The sequence below is a fragment of the Schistosoma mansoni genome, chromosome 1, assembly GCF_000237925.1.
Source record: "Schistosoma mansoni strain Puerto Rico chromosome 1, complete genome".
Taxonomy (NCBI): domain Eukaryota; kingdom Metazoa; phylum Platyhelminthes; class Trematoda; order Strigeidida; family Schistosomatidae; genus Schistosoma; species Schistosoma mansoni.
In genome coordinates this window covers 25,180,682-25,199,958 of record NC_031495.1, presented here as the reverse complement: position 1 = coordinate 25,199,958, position 19,277 = coordinate 25,180,682, and the positions used below count along the sequence as shown (strand labels likewise).

General features: G+C 37.6%; 1 protein-coding gene across 1 annotated transcript; it reads left to right on the top strand.

Annotated features, from left to right (window-relative positions):
• Positions 1-7,068: 7,068 nt before the first annotated feature.
• Smp_094360 (putative hepatitis B virus X associated protein, hbxa) lies at positions 7,069-17,439 on the top strand. The gene is made up of 6 exons (XM_018793797.1): positions 7,069-7,165; positions 7,209-7,339; positions 9,014-9,465; positions 10,555-11,021; positions 11,712-13,697; positions 16,239-17,439. The coding sequence occupies exons 1-6, from the start codon at positions 7,119-7,121 to the stop codon at positions 16,975-16,977; spliced, it is 3,822 nt and encodes a 1,273-aa protein (XP_018648274.1). The 5' UTR covers positions 7,069-7,118; the 3' UTR covers positions 16,978-17,439.
• Positions 17,440-19,277: the final 1,838 nt, after the last annotated feature.

Sequence of the window (19,277 nt, the reverse complement as noted above, 5' to 3'; positions counted from 1 at the left end):
AAAATGCACACCTCACCTTATCCCACGGATTTCCGTCTTCGGCGGTTAGGTCCCAACAAGTTCGGAGCTAACACAAAAATCCCCACAAAAAGGCCGTGCGTGACCGGCCCCAACCAGTTGTCCCTTGGGCACTGCAGTCACGCTCCCAGGTCGTTCAGACCAACACTAATTCAACTCCCTTTACAGGTCCCTCAAGAAATACCTTTCCACGGTGTGTGCATCCGGGAATTGATATCAGTCCTCATACCCGTAACTGCACACGAGACCAAGTTGTTCACATTCAAATCCTTCCTACACCTCCTAATAACTCTCTTATCTCCATGACTAACCCTTCCCAAGTCCTTTTATAACCCCGCACTGCTAGGGCAAACGATTCGAATACATGGAACGTTATTTCTGGTCTCCTGAAACCACGCTCTAAACTACATATAGGAACTTTTAATGTCCGAACATTGTGCCAAATAGGACAACAGGCTTCCTTAGCTAGGACTTCAGAATCTCGCACCATCGATGTGTGCTGCGTCTCCGAAACGCGCATACAAGATCCGAGTAGTGTCATTCATTTGACCTCACCATATCAAAATAAAGAACCATCTCGATACACGCTTCGTGTATCTGGAACCCCTGATGCTGCTTCCCGTGGCCTCGCTGGAGTAGGTATAGCATTAAGTCCTAGGGCAGAACTAGCTCTTTTAGACTGGATCCCAGTAGACAGTCGTCTATGCGCAGTCCGACTAAACGGATCAGTAAGGACTCGGAAAGATAGGGAAACTCGTCGTTGCCTCTTCGTCGTCTCTGCCTACTCTCCCACTGACTGCAGCTCAGACGATATAAAAGATGAGTTTTACAGGAAACTTTCTGACCTTCTCCGAAAAGCTAGGTGTTCTGATATAGTAATAGTGGCTGGTGACTTTAATGCTCAAGTAGGTAAACTAAGTGAAAGGGAAAGACACCTGGGTGGATCTTATGGTGTCGTGGCTAAAAGGACAGATAATGGCGACCGTCTGTTGCAGCTATGCTCAGATAACCGCCTATTTCTTGCAAATACTAACTTTGAGCATAAGGAAAAACATCTTCTGACATAGCGACCCCCGAGTTCGTTCCAACGTTGGACTTGTAACAGCTCAGGTTGGTTGGTTAAGAGTTGACCCCAAACAACCAAGCATATGCTAAAACAGTATTGTTCAAGTATTCATTCACTTCCTTACTTTTTGTAAGCGTTATATTCCCTATTATCTTATATTGAATGTTGAGAGCCTTTGTTTGTCTGAACAGATAATCCCACGCTCCACTGTGACTGCGCGAAGATCGAAATAAAGGCCTATTCACTACTTCTCTGGTTTCTTCTATCAATAGCACGAGGGTTACCTTAAGGCACGAAAGTGGTGAGCCCGACGTGATAGAAAAACATGGAAACATCGACATAGTAAGTATTGATAGGCTAAAGCTGGCTTATCTAGATCATGAACCACCATACGTGTTGTTAGATCGTTTAACTGACAAATCCATTACGGAATCGAAATGTAAAGGTGATAAATCTTTACAAATGACTAAAACGGTTCGCTGGGCACATCCGATTAGTCAGTCAAGGATGTTGACAGTTTCAGCTGCAGGATAAAATCTAACCACGTAGCTAATCAGACCCTGCATCTACTTAAAAATAATTTTTTTTCCTCATTCCGCCTCACATACAACTCCCCAGACCTTTTACCTTTGATATATAAGTGTTATGTTAAATATTTTTTTTAAATACTGGACACATAAGCTAGGTATTCCGAAACGATGGCTGAGGATTTTAATCAAACTCATACAACTAACACTGGCAAATACAACGAATTCAAAAAGCAACCCAGGCGAGTTTTATAATTTCTTTTTCTGGTTAATTAACTATGTTGGTTGTACTTCTTATATATCTGTATACATTTTTCACGTAGACTGGCTATACATATATACCATATGAACTAATTCTAAAAGTTTTCGGTCGAAGATATGTTTAGTAGCTTGATACGATTAATACTACTATTAATAAGTGTTTTTTTAGACAAAACATCTTGGATTAAACCATGGTCAAGTACTTATTAAAGTTCTCATCATTTTTTTCATGTTTAGGAAACTTACGTAATGACTTAACCAGTTTTCCTGCAGCATGCTTTTTAGTGTGATCATATAACCCATCTTTATTGGCAATATTCAGATTTTTTTTTAAATTTCTGACATTTAAGAATCAATAACCGTGAAAATACAGTACAGTGCGTTACTGTAAGGTTACTATCTTAGCCGCGTTGATTCCACATACCTAATTTTAAACACAACTTATAAAGGAACTGTTAAGTAATCATAAAATTGAACTGACGATATGACTATCGTAGCTATGTTAACGTTAAACCAATTATTATTAGTGGCCCATACAAAACCCTGGAACTTAACACTAGCGTTATAAAAAGGACATGTTATGTCAATAGCTTATATATATACTTTTTTTCTCGTTGGTTTAATTATAACGTAAAATGGAAATCTACCGAACTTGTAGTGTTTTTTTTTCTATGGTATTATTATTAATACAAACAAAGAACTTGTACTGTTCCAATATGGCACTTTGACATATCAATCCGTCCTCTTGTTATCTTTCTCTCATATCTGAGCAACTTACGGCCAACAAAAGTCGTATTGAAGGGGGTTTTGGTGAACAAAAACGCAGGCCCCACGCACTCGAACCTCTGCCCTCCTGAATGCTGGACCGTGTGCCTAGCCATTAGACCACATCAAACCACGGGGGAATGACTGCAATTTTTCCTTTTATCGACTAATCATTCATAATACTAATGAGTAATAGGACTTACACACTTCTGAGGTGCAAACCAATTCGTTACTTGGATGAATTGACGAAATATTGCTTCAATATATCATGCATACCTAAATCAAACCACAAAAGGGTATTTGACACAACTGTACTTGATCCGCATACTCCACACAATTTTTTTTGCTTCTTAGTCGTATATTCGTTTCCGTTTTGTGGATTACTCTGACGCACCCTTGGTTATGCACCTAGTTGTAAAAGGCGGTCATCACTGGCTCAAGGTCATGCATTTGATCGATTTTGACAAAGAGTCCAACTTCTAGCAAGTTCACCCTTTTACATATACGCATTACAAAAGAGTTTTTTTGTTGCTGTTTTCATGGTTCTTCGTGCACAAGATATCTACACTATGTTTATTTCCTTCCAGAATACCAATCCGTTCTGGAGGCCAAGCACTTACATGAACCGAACAATTAGCATTTGCATTTATGTTTTTCCATTTTGTATCTTATTATTTTATGCAGGCAGTGGAGCAGTTCTTCAGGTTTGCTTGATTTTCACCATTACCTTTGAAGTAGACTCTTCTTTACTTTTTACTTGAGGGCGACTCAAGAGGCAGGTGAGTAAACACCTGATAGCCGGTCTGAGCATGGAAAAATCGTACCTCACTAACACGGTGTTGGGTAGCCCGCTCACGGCACTTCCTCAGATATTCTTATTCCACATTCTCACACTTTCTCTTGAAAGCACGCAGCAAACCGTCAGCGATAGTTGTAGAAAAGATCACATGCTACAAAATAAGATGACAAGCTAGTAAATGAAGAGACATCCATGGACTATCGTTTAAAGCGTTGGTCGTAATTGATTGTAAGTCAAATAGTGAGCGAGTTGATAATTTCGCCTTGGGATGAGAAATAGAACTAAGGTGTTTTCGATAGATAGGTTAATCGAACCGACGTTCATACGGAAGTCGATTCTAGGGGGAAGCTAATGTAACAGCTCAGGTTGGTTGGTTAAGAGTTGACCCCAAACAACCAAGCATATGCTAAAACAGTATTGTTCAAGTATTCATTCACTTCCTTACTTTTTGTAAGCGTCATATTCCCTATTATCTTATATTGAATGTTGAGAGCCTTTGTTTGTCTGAACAGATAATCCCACGCTCCACTGTGACTGCGCGAAGATCGAAATAAAGGCCTATTCACTACTTCTCTGGTTTCTTCTATCAATAGCACGAGGGTTACCTTAAGGCACGAAAGACTCAACTGGATCACATCGCTATCAGCCACTGATGGAGGGGCTCGATAGAAGACTATCGCTCATTCTGGAGCACATGTTTAGACTCAGATCATGCTCTAGTGCGAGCACGTATCTGTCTGCGTCTTACTGGACGTAGGAAAGACACTGCAGGGAAACCTCCTAGCGTTCTATTTAATGATAGCCAAGCTGAGAATATATTTCAAGAACAACTGGAAAAACAGTTAGGCAGCAATGTAAGTTGTGCCCACCCCGAAGCAGCGTGGAATGACATCCGAAAAGCTGTGGAAACAGCAGTGATATGCGCTATTAAGGTAAGCCATAAGGTTAGGAAGAAACAATGGATCTCGGCAGCGTCTACCGCACAGATAGATGCTCGAAAACTCATCCCACCTGACTCTGAACATAACGAAGAGCGGAGTCAGCTTAAGCGAAGGCTAATAAGAAGCCTACGTAATGATCGCGAACAGTGGTGAGTAGCGAAAGCGAGAGAGATGGAAAAGGCAGCGGCAATAGGTAACAGCAGACAACTGTCCAGACTCGTCAAAGAAATCGGTATTAGGGGTCCAAATGTTAGCGAAACTATCTCGGAAAGAGATGGAAATATTATTCACCCTCAATCCAAGAGATTGAATCAATGGACAGAACACTTTAGAAATCGATTCAAGTAGCTTTAAGCCACACTTCGGTTTCCCACGATCTCCAGTCGACCTGAGTCGCAAGCTAATGTAAGTCTTCCAACCCTTTACGAAGTTAAAGAAGCTATGGGAAATCTGAAGCGAGTGAGAGCAGCGGGCCCTGACAAGTTTACCCCTGAGATTTTTAAGGATGGTGGTCCAGTACTAGCAGCGAGATTGACCGAGGTCTTAGGTAGAATCTGAAAACTGGACGTAGTCCCATCTGACTGGTCCCAATCACTGATTGTGTCAGTCTATAAGAAAGGACAAAAGTCCTCTTGTGACAATCACAGAGGAATCAGTTTGACTAATATAGTGTCTAAAATATTAGCTTCAATAATACTTCGACGCCTAACCAAAGCTCGCTTTCCTGGCACTTCTCTATGGTCGATTGCAGCCTCGAATAGAACTGATCTTAATCGTCATCATCGCTATCATTGGTGGGTGCATAACATTGGATAATATTCACTGTGGTCCTTTCCTTTGCTTTGAAGAATGCTTTTATGATCCTAGGTCCAAGTCCATGGGATTCCTATTCTGTAAGTGCATTTCGTGCTTCTTTGGACAACATCAGAGAACCTCTCTGACTGTCTAAAGCACTTCTATCTTCGTGACCACAGTACAGTTGCATTTCTCCTGTATCTAACTTTTGCTGTCCAGCTTGGGTTCAATAAGTTTCGCTGATTCCGTGAACCACAGAGTTGTATCTCCTCATTTCCGCTGCTATTTGCTGTAGTTGTTTGGAGGGGTATCGGCCTCGTCACTTATGAGTAATTGAGACTTACATCATGAGGCGTTATAAGTCTTCCTTCAACTCCCAGGGCAGAGTTTAAACGGTTTGAATTATGTTCTCTGGTGAGCGTGTTTTTTTAGTGAGCTGGTTTTCAACAGGATATTTTCGCCGACCTCACAACGGACCCTCCTTCTTCTTCCTAACTTGTGATCGACATGGGCCTTAGAAGAGCTGTAGGCAGAGTTAGCAAGTTCACATTCAGTCTAAAAATAATTTTCCTGAGTTTGACTTTACAAAGACTAGGTTACTGAAGCTTTGTCCGGTGTGGATACACGCAACACAGAAGAGCGAAATATCTCGTTACCTGAAAAATCGGTCACGGATATACATGTCTCTTGAGAGGGTTATTGAGACAATCACTCGGTTAGTGGGTTTTATCTTGGATTTTCAAAATTTTTTGTTCCATCTTTAAAATCCGGATAGAAGCTATGTTGTCGCATGTTAAATATTAGTATTCACAAATCATAAATATATATATCATATTCACAAGATAGATCCAGGACAGAAAACCCGAACAAAAACCTGATGCGTAAATACCTCATGAATATATATATGCCTACCTCATTGACTTGACATTTAGCTATGAGAGAGCCTTTGGTCAGTTGAGGCTTGACAAACGAATATAATTACACTTTACTTTTGAGTTGAGGGCGTAATGATATCAATAACAGGGGATTTAGACGAAACCAACCCAAAACATTATAAAAACTAACAGACTCTATCTTAACTGACATCAGTAAGATTTCAACTTTCAGATGGTATATCCCGAAAAGATATGGGGAAACAACGTAATACCTGAAACTTTTCCCCCTGGAAACTGACACAGATTTCAGTGTTAGGTTTGTGTAAACAATCGTCACCTTTTCAGTGAAACATGTAAAAGATTAATTAATGTGATACTGCTTACTAGATCGTCGCTACAACTTAGTATTTTCGACTGACTTCGGTACCCTGGACAATCGACTGAAGTTTTTTGGGGGTACATTGAGTTAATCATACCTCATAGATGAATTATAATGAAATACTACCATGATATTTTAATATCTATATATTGTCGATCCTCCACCTGACTATGTAAATAGTGAAAGAGTTAGGAAACTGTGCATGTAAAAACACAAGAATTCGGGAGTCGAAAGTCAGCGAACTCATAGGCAATCGCAACTTATGTTAAAAAGCGGCAAACATTTATCCAGTGTTACGTTGAGTTTCAGGTACTCAAGGAATAAGGCTACACCAAGTCATAGTTTCTATTTTGCGATCTAATTCACAGCTGCTCTGATGACAAGGATATTGGTGACACAGGCAAAACTTCTTAATTCACACGGAATCAAATTAACGCACTTAGAACAGGGAAAGGATTAATAAAATATTTCAAGAATGTCAGTAAAACCAGTACATAAGACTTCCAAAGATGAGACTCAAACGAGAAAATTATATGCGTGCTAAGAACATCTGCCTGGGACGTGATAAAAAACTGGATTTTAGAAAAGTATAGTAACGTTAAATAATGATGTACCTGAAAGTGTCATTTACATATAATCTATTGAATGACGATCTAAGCGCCTAACATGGTTATGATTCAAGGTCGCTCTGGATGATTGCAGATATTTCTAAATATGATGGGGACAAGGAGACTCCTCCGTACATTGTTAAAGTTTTGTTGATTATTTCATATTTAATTTAGGAATCCGGATGATCTGCGGTCTCTTCCTGACTTTGCTGCACTTTGTTCTTTCTTGACATTTTTTGGCTCTGATCTTGGTATTCACCTCACGTTCCCACAGTTATATGATTTCCTCGCTCTCCAAAATTCAGGTATGGAGTGCAACAGTAGGCAATACATTATTTGTTCGACCACTACTTCAGTTGTAAAGTTATTGTTTCGTAATCGATTATGTAACATTAAACACTAGTCATAACTCTATAAAGGGAACTGTATCTGTTAACATTATTGTCTAGTCAATAGTTTTTGGTCGTCTTACTGGCACTTCTTAGTGTTCTGGTCCATCTTCCTCTATTTAATTATACACTACTCGTTTTGCCACCATGCATACTCTGTACTGTATGATGTTTGTAGCACTTGAGTTACTGAAGCAATTAGCTGAAGTAGTCTAAAACCAAATGATTTCGTGCTCATAGGTAAGTAGAAGTGTACATGCCCTTACTGTTGTTTATTGATATATCCGACCCAAATGAGTAGTCTTTCATAGACTGACTGCACAACGACGGTATTGTTTTTTTCTTTTTCTATATACTAAAGGAAATGGGGTCTTGAGAGTTTCTAGGCTCACAACGCAAGAAGTCCTAAAATTTATTTAATCATAAACTTATTCAGAGTAATTAGTCTGGTACTGGTTGATTACTTATCTCTATGCTGATTAACTTGGGCAAACTGGTAACTGGCAAAGTTTTTTACTAATGAGAAATAAATTCAGTAAAAAGTGGTAAATTGAATGAGATCTAAGATTCTTGTTGGCTATACATTGCCTATTCGTTAACATTTCAGTATATATTCCCTGGCCAACAGTTGTTACTACTGTTTTACAGCGAACTGAATGCCATGATGTACGTCTAATATGTCCGCCGTTCTTTGATTATTATCTGTCTAATTATTCCTTCATATCACCTTTGTTTTTTGGCTTAAAACTCGTAACTTTCGTTGTTTACTAACATACGAACATCTGGTTTCAAACGAAAGTATTTTTGGTCAAAACGTTTTCTAGAAAAAGCTATGGTCTCTAGGTAAGATAGCATACGGCGAAAAAGTACCTATTTATAAAATTAAGGACTATCCATAAACACGGTGCAGGAGGATGCTTCAATAAATATCACGAGTACATCATAAATCAACTGCAAGTGTTAGAGCTATCCGTAAATTACGACAGTCAAATATAGGTTCTTCCTTGAACTCTTAGATGTCCCCGAATTCCTTGGTCCGGCCGAGAGTAGGGAGAGTCATCTTTCCTTCCCCAAATGCTCTCACATAGTCACGTACGTACAACCACTGTCAGGGAAGTCCTAATTACTGCCTTCTCGCTGCACTAATGTTGTTAAGGAAATTGAGGGGACGGAAAAAGAATGTCCGGCGCCTTAACCGGGTCGCTGGACACGGTGGGTTTACCCAGGGGAGTTGGAAAACCTTGATTCCAAACCACTGATGTACATGGGCTTCAGTATCCTAAAGGAACAAACGGCTTATGAACCAATTGTTGGTCACCGGCTATCATGGGACTGCATCTAAAGTCGCCCCACTGCCTAGTCGACCAGGTCAAAGGCTCCGAGTGTGGCCCCTTAAGAAAACCACGTGCTTCAGTCTGGGCACCCGAGCAGTATCACAGCCCACACGTAAATCAAGTAACTTGTGTGTGACTCCTTGTACCAATGTTCATATGTTTAAATACATGAACACCCCCAGATTTTTATAGAAAGTTTGTCTCATATATATACAAGCATATCATACGCTAATCATTTGCAGTTCTTTTTTATTAGCAAAAACAAAAATATGGGAGACGCTTCACGTCAAATTGCTCAATAAGTTAAAATACCGCGCTCGCCCTGATCGTTGGGAACCAGTTTTGGGTCGTTTCTTGCTTAGTCATGGTCTTCATATTGATGGAATCCAAACAGCTGCTGAACTTCTCTTGAATAGTGAATGTGGAAATAATGAAAAGCTGGATGTATTCATTCAAAAGCCATCTGGATATGTCTCCAGTTACTACAGGCTCTCTCCTAACGTTCGTGTTAAAACTCTTCTCTGTCTTTTGGAAACCCAGTTTGATCGGAATCAGCCTTTCAAAGATAAGGCAAACCTACGCTCTCCTGTCGATTTACGATTTCCTCCCTTAGGGATTGATGTTTGGGGTAGAAGCTATTGGCTTCTGAAGGATTCAGATATAAATATTTACCTATACAGGGAAGATCATCAGGAAAACAATTTCCAGGTAAGTACTACTTGTATTTCCTATTTTATTTGTGTAATACTTATCGGTGGGGCTTTATTTACTAAGTAATTTGAGTTCCAAGTTTTGATGCTGCTTCGTATATACTTTGGTCTGAACAAAAAGTAGTATTGGTACCTTTCGTCGAAAATTACTGAAACTCGAGAAAGTAAATATGTACAGAGGTACTGAGCCCCATTTATTAACGCCTTGTAAAAGAATTATTCAAGTAAATTAGCATTGCGATGATAAGTAACTGCGAGAGTTCTGTTATTTTATGTACTATGTATTCTATAAATAGCTTTCAACTGCGTCAACTTATTTCTGAAACTCAGCAAATCAATGCACTTTTACCACAGGTTGAGTGTAAGTTTCGAAAGGTCTATTCCTCATTTTGATTGAAATAATGTTTTACGCAACATTTAATCAGGTTGATTGTCACTTTTCCTCTGAAATTTACCAGTTGAACCGGGTTGATTTATTGCAAAACATTAAACGATGCTGCTCTTATCACATAAAGTTGGCGTCAAGTAAGTATCCATCCTCTTTCTTGTGCTATGTTTTGTCTCTTGATCAAGAAGTGTGGGGTTAGTTGGTAAAGTACTGGTCTTTCAACCATTGTGTTAAAGGATGAAATCCCACTTCATCTACTTTAGTTGAGGCGACCACGCGGTATCACAGCTAGCATGAATAGTATGACTAAGCAAATTATGTAAACATTTCCGGTGAGTTACATTCATTAATTAAACAACCTATCTACATTAGGTGAAAGCGTTTATCAATGACACTAACTCTAGAGAGTGTTTTAGTCCAATTTCTGTGAATTCTCAACAACACTAAATGAACTAAATAAGTGATGTATAAGTATATTCCAAAAAAAAACAAGAAAGAATAAGACAGAACTGAAAGGACTTTGTATGATTGATCAGAATGCTTATTTTACTAGTCTTATTACTTATTGATTTTATTATCTTAGGGGTAAAGTCATTCCTATTAATGTATTGGCGTATTAGGAACTATGGTCTTAATTTCATCCAAGCGTATTAGTTCGGCACTCCTAATTTGCTCCTTCCGTATTTTTTTTTCACTAAGTTGTTGTGTGAATCTTTTGACGATGTGCGTGGTCTTATCGAAGAATTAAAAGAAGCCTTTTCAGAAGATGAAAAGCTGGAAAGTATTTTTAAGAAAAAGCAAGCCTCAGATAGATCAAACCTGAAAGATCATTTGGCAAACTTGATACAGGATGGTGTAGCCTCTCCAGAACTGGAAATTTCAAAAAATGACGAGGATTCTGTTATTTCACCGCTATCGCACCCAAATGTTTGCTTAAAACCTGCAATTACACCACCACCAACTCCTACCTGTGATCAAAAACCAACTATCCATTCGGTCGACATGTTATTAGCAATTTCAAAGATTGAGCATTCAGTCAAACCCGAAAGTCAAGAAAATGTTGGATTAAGTGAGGAAATGGTCTCTAGTAACAGAGGAAAAACAGATGATCAAAATCGTAATGTTATTCACGAAATTGAAGTGGGACAAAAATGTGTTGATGTAAAGTACGTCCATTTACCTATCACCAAAAATTTTTTTAACGTATAGTTATCCAAATCTTAGAGTAATGTTTGTTTGTACTTATTTTGCTTGTCCAAAGTAGCGCATATACAATACATAAAGACAACAAAACAAGAGTCTTTTTTTTCATATTTATCTATCAGTCATTAACCTCTCTTGCAATTAAAGTGGAGGTGAAATAACATCCAGAATTCTAAAGTTATTATGTTTTTTCCTTCATATGCCCAAATGTTGTTGTTCTTAAACACTATCTTACAACCAGATAACGTATCAGAATAGGCTTTACTTTACTGCACAAGCTTAGTTTACAATGTGAAAGCAACTTGCTTACCTTTTACAGATGAACTGTAATCTCGCTTGATCATTTGTAAATCTGATATAATTTGTCTTCAGAATACTTTAACCAGCATCTTTGTTGTATTTGTGGCAATATCAGTTGTCTGTGTCAACTGATGTCTCTAACAAATAGTTGATTTCTAATGGTCCTTTTGTGGCAAACGTTTTTCGTGAATTTAGACCATCACTAAATGCGAAGTACAACTGATTTACAGGATACTGAACAATTATGTTACTGCAGACCAAATATCCATGTATTGTTTGCTTCTCAAACTACATCTTTTTTACTAATCAGTATTAAAGATAATAAACATACAATTTCCTTTAAATTATTTTAGCACAGAATATCACATCAAGCAAGAATGTACCACTGAACAAGTCCTAAGACCAGATGATTGCAATGAACATACAAATCAAGATTCCGAGTCATCAGCTGTGGAACCATGTACCACTGTTTTATCAAAGAAGTCTCGGAAAAACAGCTCCATCAAGAGCTCAGAAATTGTTGTTAATGAACAGGATTTACGACGCAGTAGTAGGCAGCGTAAGCCTGTTCAGGTATTCAATATCCAACCAACTCAGTCTAAACGTCCAAAATTATCAACCCCTTTTTCAAACTCATTACACAAGGTCAATAACGAAGACGAAAAACCTAAAAAGCAGAAAATACCTGTCGTAAAAATACATCTCACTGCAAATGGTCATGTAGTAAATAGAAATCAAAAGAGAAAAAAGAAACGTCATCGTAAAAAACCTCGAAAGGGTTCAAACCCTTGGATTTATGGGACATCTTCTAGTGAATCAGACGGTGAAGATGACTCATTTGAAAATGCGCTTATGCAACATTTAAATGTAGACAGCGATGAATCAAATCCTCATTCACCGAAAAAACCGGGCAAAGACATAAATCCTGAGTGGTCAGATGCGCCTGAAAGTGATTTTGACCCAAATGGGTTGGATATTCAAAGTGATGCTGATAGTGTAACCGATGGACGGAACTTGGCCAGGCAAAAACGTTTACAGAAGAAGTTTGAATCAAATCCAAGTACTAACTGTAATGCAGACGAAAAGGAAGAACCGTGTCAGGTTTGCTTTAAGTCACATTTACCTGATTGGATATTGCTATGTGACCGATGCGATTTGGGACATCATGCTATGTGTCTCTCACCTCCTTTACATATTATTCCAGAAGGTGATTGGTTTTGTCCTCGTTGTCAACATGCTACTCTGATATCAGCTTTAAAGGAAACCATTACTGTTCTTGAGGCTGAGTCGAAGAAGCGAAATATTTGGAAGCGTATGCAAGAACGCTTGAATTTCGTTAATATTAGTATGACGAACATTTTAGGAGATGATGATAGTGATTTTCATGAGCGTAAAAACAAGAAAGGAAAAGTACTGCGTAATACTCAAAAGAACAATGTTAAGTATGCCTGTGATGATTCGTATAGTGACGAAGAAAATGAGGATATTGCTTCTGTATCCCATTCGGATACTAAGAATACTAACTCCAACACTGACTCCGGTGTTGACGGCAGGTCTCAAGGAAATTCCATCAGGCGTCGTCGTCAAGTTCGGCCAAAATCAAAGATGCAGTTTTCCAGACCACGCCGTGTAAACTTTCGAGAAGAAACATCTGAAGAATCAGAGTCAGTCGAGTCTGATTATGAACCACTTCCTTGTAGAAATACTCGCCAACGCCAAGTTAGGTATAAAGTGAGCGAAGCATTCAAAGAGCTAGATGAAGCGCTAGAAGCTGACGAAAAATACCAAGAAGAAAAGCAGCGCAAACTAAAACGAAAGACTAGTGAACATTACAACCACACTGATGGTGAAAATGTTATCGACGAAGAGTGTGAGCTTAACGGTCATACACCTAAGTGTTCACGTGGAAAAGACCTGTCGAATATCTTGGGGCCGGATTGGAAAGAATCCGAAGATAACAGTATACGATCTCGTCGTAAAAAGCGTCGCATTGCTGATCTGTCTTCTAGTTCTTCTAGTGAACATTCGAATGAAGATTCAGTAGATGGTAAAGCAAGACGGAGTTGTCGAGCAAGAGATGAAGATTTTAAACCATCATCTTCTGAAGTGTCAGAAAGTGAAGACGATATCGACTCTCGGAAGCATATTTCAAGTGATGACTTTGAACAAATGTCAAGTGATAATAGTTGGCTTTCAACTGCACGACACAATTCTCGTTCGACACGTGGAAATACTCGGAAAAAGAAAATATCCAAATTTTCTTACCGGTCTCGAAAACCCGTCCCTTATTTTGAAGACAGTGATGAAGGTTCTGATCGTGCAGTATTACGGACTAGAAGGTGAGCTACGTACTAAGTTCAATATTTATATTTTAAAAATGCTTCTTACTAGTTTTGGACGAAAAATATCAGTCATTAAATCATAGCTGTGAATCATGTACGTTCATTGTTTTTTTAAAAAAAAATAATTATCATTAGCATCCACTCAATAGTTACTGCTCAGAGCTTAGCACACAAAGTTGTGTCTGGTTACTGATCTTGGGGAAGTATATAACGCAATGGCTGATTATAGTTTCGTGTGTTGGACTAACAGTTGTACATATTGTTTATGATTAATAACAACACCCAGATACTCAAACTAAATTAGAGTGGGTTTTAACCTGGAATTCAGTAGTTGGCATTCAACTGTCTAGTTCAGAATCACAACTTTGAGCTGTAACAAATTCAACAGCATTTACTTGCTTACTAGTATATTTATACTGTATGCCATACTGTAATATTACATATCAAGGTATATTGTGTTAGTAGATTGTCACTATAAACACGAGTTTGATGGGTAAGTAAAGTACACACCATTTCTAACTGCTAACGATAAGCAGTTGTTCCACTTAGTCATTTAATATTTCGATATTTACACAAATAAACCCTAGCCACAGTATTTGATTATGTGTTTTTCCCGTTTTAAGGAATGGAATGAGAAGTTATAGACACTTTGAACTTGTGTTATTACTTGTTGACACTTAAATTCTGGATTTATAAATTAAAGCTTCCTTTTTTCTGAATTAAAAGTTTATGGCTTATGATGATGAACGGGTTTGGAATCGTTAAATTAGAAATATATACGATACAGATTGACTGACGATTTGCGGAGATACGATGTAAGCGAGTGATAACTTCTCATGGGACTTATTGGCAACCTGATCCCCTAACGAAATTAGCGTCAAAAAACAAAACCATTAGCCAGAAAACAGATGTTCTAGTGTGGTAAAATAACATTTTAACGTACAGAATATTACGCACAAAAATTAATCTTGTTAGGCGCCAGTTGAAAGGTAAATGATAGGAAGGTACAGATTTCTTTGGTTGATGAAATTAAGACTTAATTGAAAAGCTTACTTCTTGCTCCATAATATCACTCATCTCAAGATATAATGTAGAATTTTTCTGTTGCGAGACTGGTAAGACGTTGATACCTCTAATTTTCTTGATTCCGTCAGTTTCGTTGAAATCATATTTCAGTTAGATTAAAATCGCACTGTTAACATAAAATCTGAGACATTCCTGGTATACCCCCAGTTCTTGAGTAAGAATTAATGTTTGCATTCATTTCCTTTCTTCTCTGCGGACTGAACATTCATTATATTTAAATTATAACAGTTTAAGCACCCAGAATTCCTTTGTTTTGTTAGTGGGTATTATGCGTTTCTTTGGTGTGTGACTTTTGTAGGCTGATCGCATAAAGATGCTGTAATGTCTATCAAATGATGGCAAACCGCAAATAAAGATCGCAGATTTATATTCGAAAATGCTTTTGCAAATTTAGACTGTGATGCTCCTACCAGATATGAATCAACTAGAAGTTTATGAGTCTTTGCTGACTTTGTTGTATCATTACTTTGTAGATTAGTTGCCCTTCCATATCGTTTATATCCTGTGAACGAATATTATTTTACAGGTCATGGAAAAAACATCTTCATGGAATGGACCTTTGCTTTCTCTCTGTCTTGCTTTTTAGTTAATGCTTGCGAAATTTGTTTGTTATTTCAGATTATAAAAGGTAACACTACTTGTAACTATCCATGTCGTTTAGCACTTCAACTATCATTCCTGTTCGCTTACACGGTTGAATCGTCTTAAGGAGTCACTTTGTCTTTGTCCTTTCTTGTAACCTTAACAAATACACATTTGTACCTTGTCTTACAGTTTTGTAACTGGCTTCCGGGTTTCCCGAGTATAATGAATATTTTACTTTCCTCCAGTTCATAGTTGGATACATAATACATTAGCATTATAAATATACGTAGGATTTTTTTCGCTCCATATTTACGCCAAGATTGTAGATCTGCTTTTAGTAATGACGATTCTTGAGAAAGAATTAGATTATATGATCGAGAAATCAGCAAGCAAACTATTTTTCACTATTGAACCGCTTAGTTCTAATTTTAACCTGCTTTTGTTTTTTTATTCCAATCAACAATATCTAATAACCCCAACTGTACTATGAACTTGTGAATTCATTGTTGTCAGATACTAGTGTATATGTATATTACACCAATATGTATATCATGATTTATCACTCCGACACTTGCTTTCATGATAAAAGTATCCGTAATTGGGCACGCCAACTTTCACTTATGCTTAAAGAGTTTCAGCAACCCAGATATGCTACCTTTTAATGAAGTTTTGAAACTGACTGACATTCCAAACCCGTTGTGAATTTTAAATAAATATTAGTCATAATAATTTTGCAAATTTGTATGTTTTTACGGTTGTTAACTAGTTTTCTAATTTTTTCTGGTTGATAATATTATCATTTGTATACTCATTAATTATCAGTTGGGCATAGTGTACAGGATGAAACTTTATTATTTTTATTTATAGATGTACCCGAACTGTTGTTAGTTATCGTGAATCAAACGATGATACAACAGATAATTCTGAACACGATTTTTCGGAAGTTCCTGTTACAAGTAATAGTAGAATTCGTAGAGTGTTAGATGATGAAGAAGAAGAGAAAGAAGAGGGAGCTGAGATCGATAGAACCAATGCTGATCGGCCTCCTACTCCAATATCTGTCAGTCTGAAAATAAAACGTCCCCAGTCTAATCGCACAGTTTTAAAGTATTCTTCTGATAGTGATTATCAACCGCGTGACGATGATGATGATGATGATGATGATGATGATGATGATGATCAAGAGGAGGACAGTCAAGGTGATAGTGATTCTGTAAAGACGGACAGAAAAATTCCACGAACAAATACACCTATGAAATCAAAAGATATTATAGAATCACAATCAGATGAATCAAATCACGAACATTCAACATCAGTATTAATCATTTCCGAAACAAGCGATATCGATAATTCACTTTTCAAAGATAATGTAAAATCAGTTTCTGTCGAATCAGGTGACTGTAAAGTTGAATCAACAGACAATATTTCGGTAAACTCATTTGATACATCTAAAAATCGTTTAAATGAAAATAATTACGATAATGACGAAGAAGTGGAAGATGAGGCCGATGAATGTCTACCAGTTCGTAATATACCGCATGTTTCTCCTCAATTTGATAAGCAAATTATTGAAAATCAACCTTGTGTTTCTCCGGATGTTTTTTAAAGTTTACACTTATTTATAATTATGTTCTTTGTTGTATGTGTATGACTAATGTTACTTTTGTATATTTTCCTTTTTGATTGACATTCAGGGAGATTTTTGTAGTGGTCAGTAGTTGTTTTTAAAAATCGCCGATTAATAAATAACTGAAGTCCGATGTAATATTTCTTGGTGTCCTACATTAATCTATACTCGTTATTATCTTATTGTACATAGTTGAATCCTGTCGATTTATTTGTTACAATGTGTTGTCCATTTGTTTATTTTTAATGTTTAGTTCGACAGTATAATAATTTTTCATAATAATGGAAAGCATTTAACTACGTTTAAATACCATCAATGGATACAAAAACTAGTGTTTTTTTAATGCGTAAATGATTTGATTTTCTTTCTTTTTGTGAGGTTGTTATATAACTGTCTTTGTTTTCTTTTCGTAAAATTTCACAAAAGATCTCCCATATTACTAACTTTTCCTTGTGAACTTTTGTAATCCGATGATATCGTATCTTATCATCGTAAAGTAGGTAATTGCAAAAAATGAGTAAGGGTGGAGTTTTTGTGCCAGATGTACAAATCTATGTTTTTTGGAACAATTTAAAATTCGTGTTAGATACTAAAACATAGACTAACTTCTCGTGGGTTGATCTTCGTAATGACATATGTTGTCTCCATCTTATGAAAACAGACGTTTTCACTTTGAAACCCCAGCTTGGCATTTTTCCAAATTACTAACAACACAAAATAGTTTGTGAACACATTGTTTACTGAATTAAATTACGCGGTACAGGTATAGTTGGTGACTTGTGTTAACTATCGAGCTCTGGATCATTATTGAGTTTCTGACAGTTATGTAGTATTTTTGGCTTCTATAAATTGATTGTCGTTAGAAACATATCATGTCGCTCACTTATGTTGTATCATAGTTTGTTGATATGGTGTATGTATAATAAACAATGTTGACAGCTCTATTCTGACTCAATGGTTTAAATGTATAATCGTGACACTTGAAGTTCAGAGGTGTAACCCCGTATCATATGCACTGCTAAGTGATTTGTCGTACACTCACTGTCAATTTTATAGAAACTGATTTCTAACTGGTATGTAGTTTGTGCACTTGGGATGTGCTTATTGTAAGCCTGAGTTTTGTTATAACGAAATTATCAGTAGCACATTTTGGTGATTCGCGGAGCGTAAACCTCATATGCAAGCTTGGGACACGATATGTGAGTGGTCGGAATAGGGAATCTTTAATTTAGTTAGCGACCAGAGAAAATCTAGTTAACGTGAATTTGTTCGATTTTGTCAGTTGCATACGATTCAACCAAAATATCATTCTGTAGCATTTATAATTTTGAGAAATTGCATTCAAGACACGATCAATTAAAATACATAATACCAGTTCCATACGTATGTCATAGGAACGGGAAGAACTAACAAATTATTTGTACGAAGAGATGAAAGTTGTAGATGGGTTACCAGAAAAATAGAGGCCGTTGCAGCAAATATTGTGTATGTAGTGTTTGTTTCCTCTAGTGATACATTGTATATTCTACATTCAGCTATCAAAAGCAAATGAAGTAAAATAATCCCATTCATTACATTATACCCTAACTTTATTGTTTAAATAATGATTGTCGTAGCTAAATCCCGAGTTTATATTCATAGAGATTATTGAACTGTTTCTTCCACTAGGTACTACTCTCGTTCATGTTTACTTGCTTTCTATTGTACTCCCACTCCTTGCTGTCTATTCAACACTTCATTTACACATGTAGGACATACCTATCTTAGTGCCTCGCTCCATAGTGTAACGTAATTAATTAGGTAAAACGTACATCCTCAGAGATAATCTTTTTCCCGATCGTTGCTGCTACCTTGACGTGGTGGTCTTGCTTGCCTATCGTGATGAAGCAATCGAGCTATGCTGGCTGGAACAATCGTTCCTCGAGGTCCTACCATGCCAGACAGGTCGGTTGAAGAGCGGTGAGACTAAAAGCAGCAAACCCAAGGTCCGAAGGCGAAGTCGTACTGCTGACTGTACAGAGGTGTGACAGCAGTAAGGTGTTTCCTTCAGACAACCAGCATGACAGCGATGCTGCCTTCCCACAAGGAGGGGTGGGGTTAGAAAAGGTCGACCCTAAAAATGCACACCTCGCCTTATCCCACGGATATCCGTCTCCGGCGGTAAGGTTTTTTTGAAGAACGGAGCTAACACAAAAACTACCCACAAAAAGGTCGTGTGTGACCGACCTCAAGCAGTTGTCCCTTGGGCACTGCGGTCACGCTCTCAGGTCATTAAGACC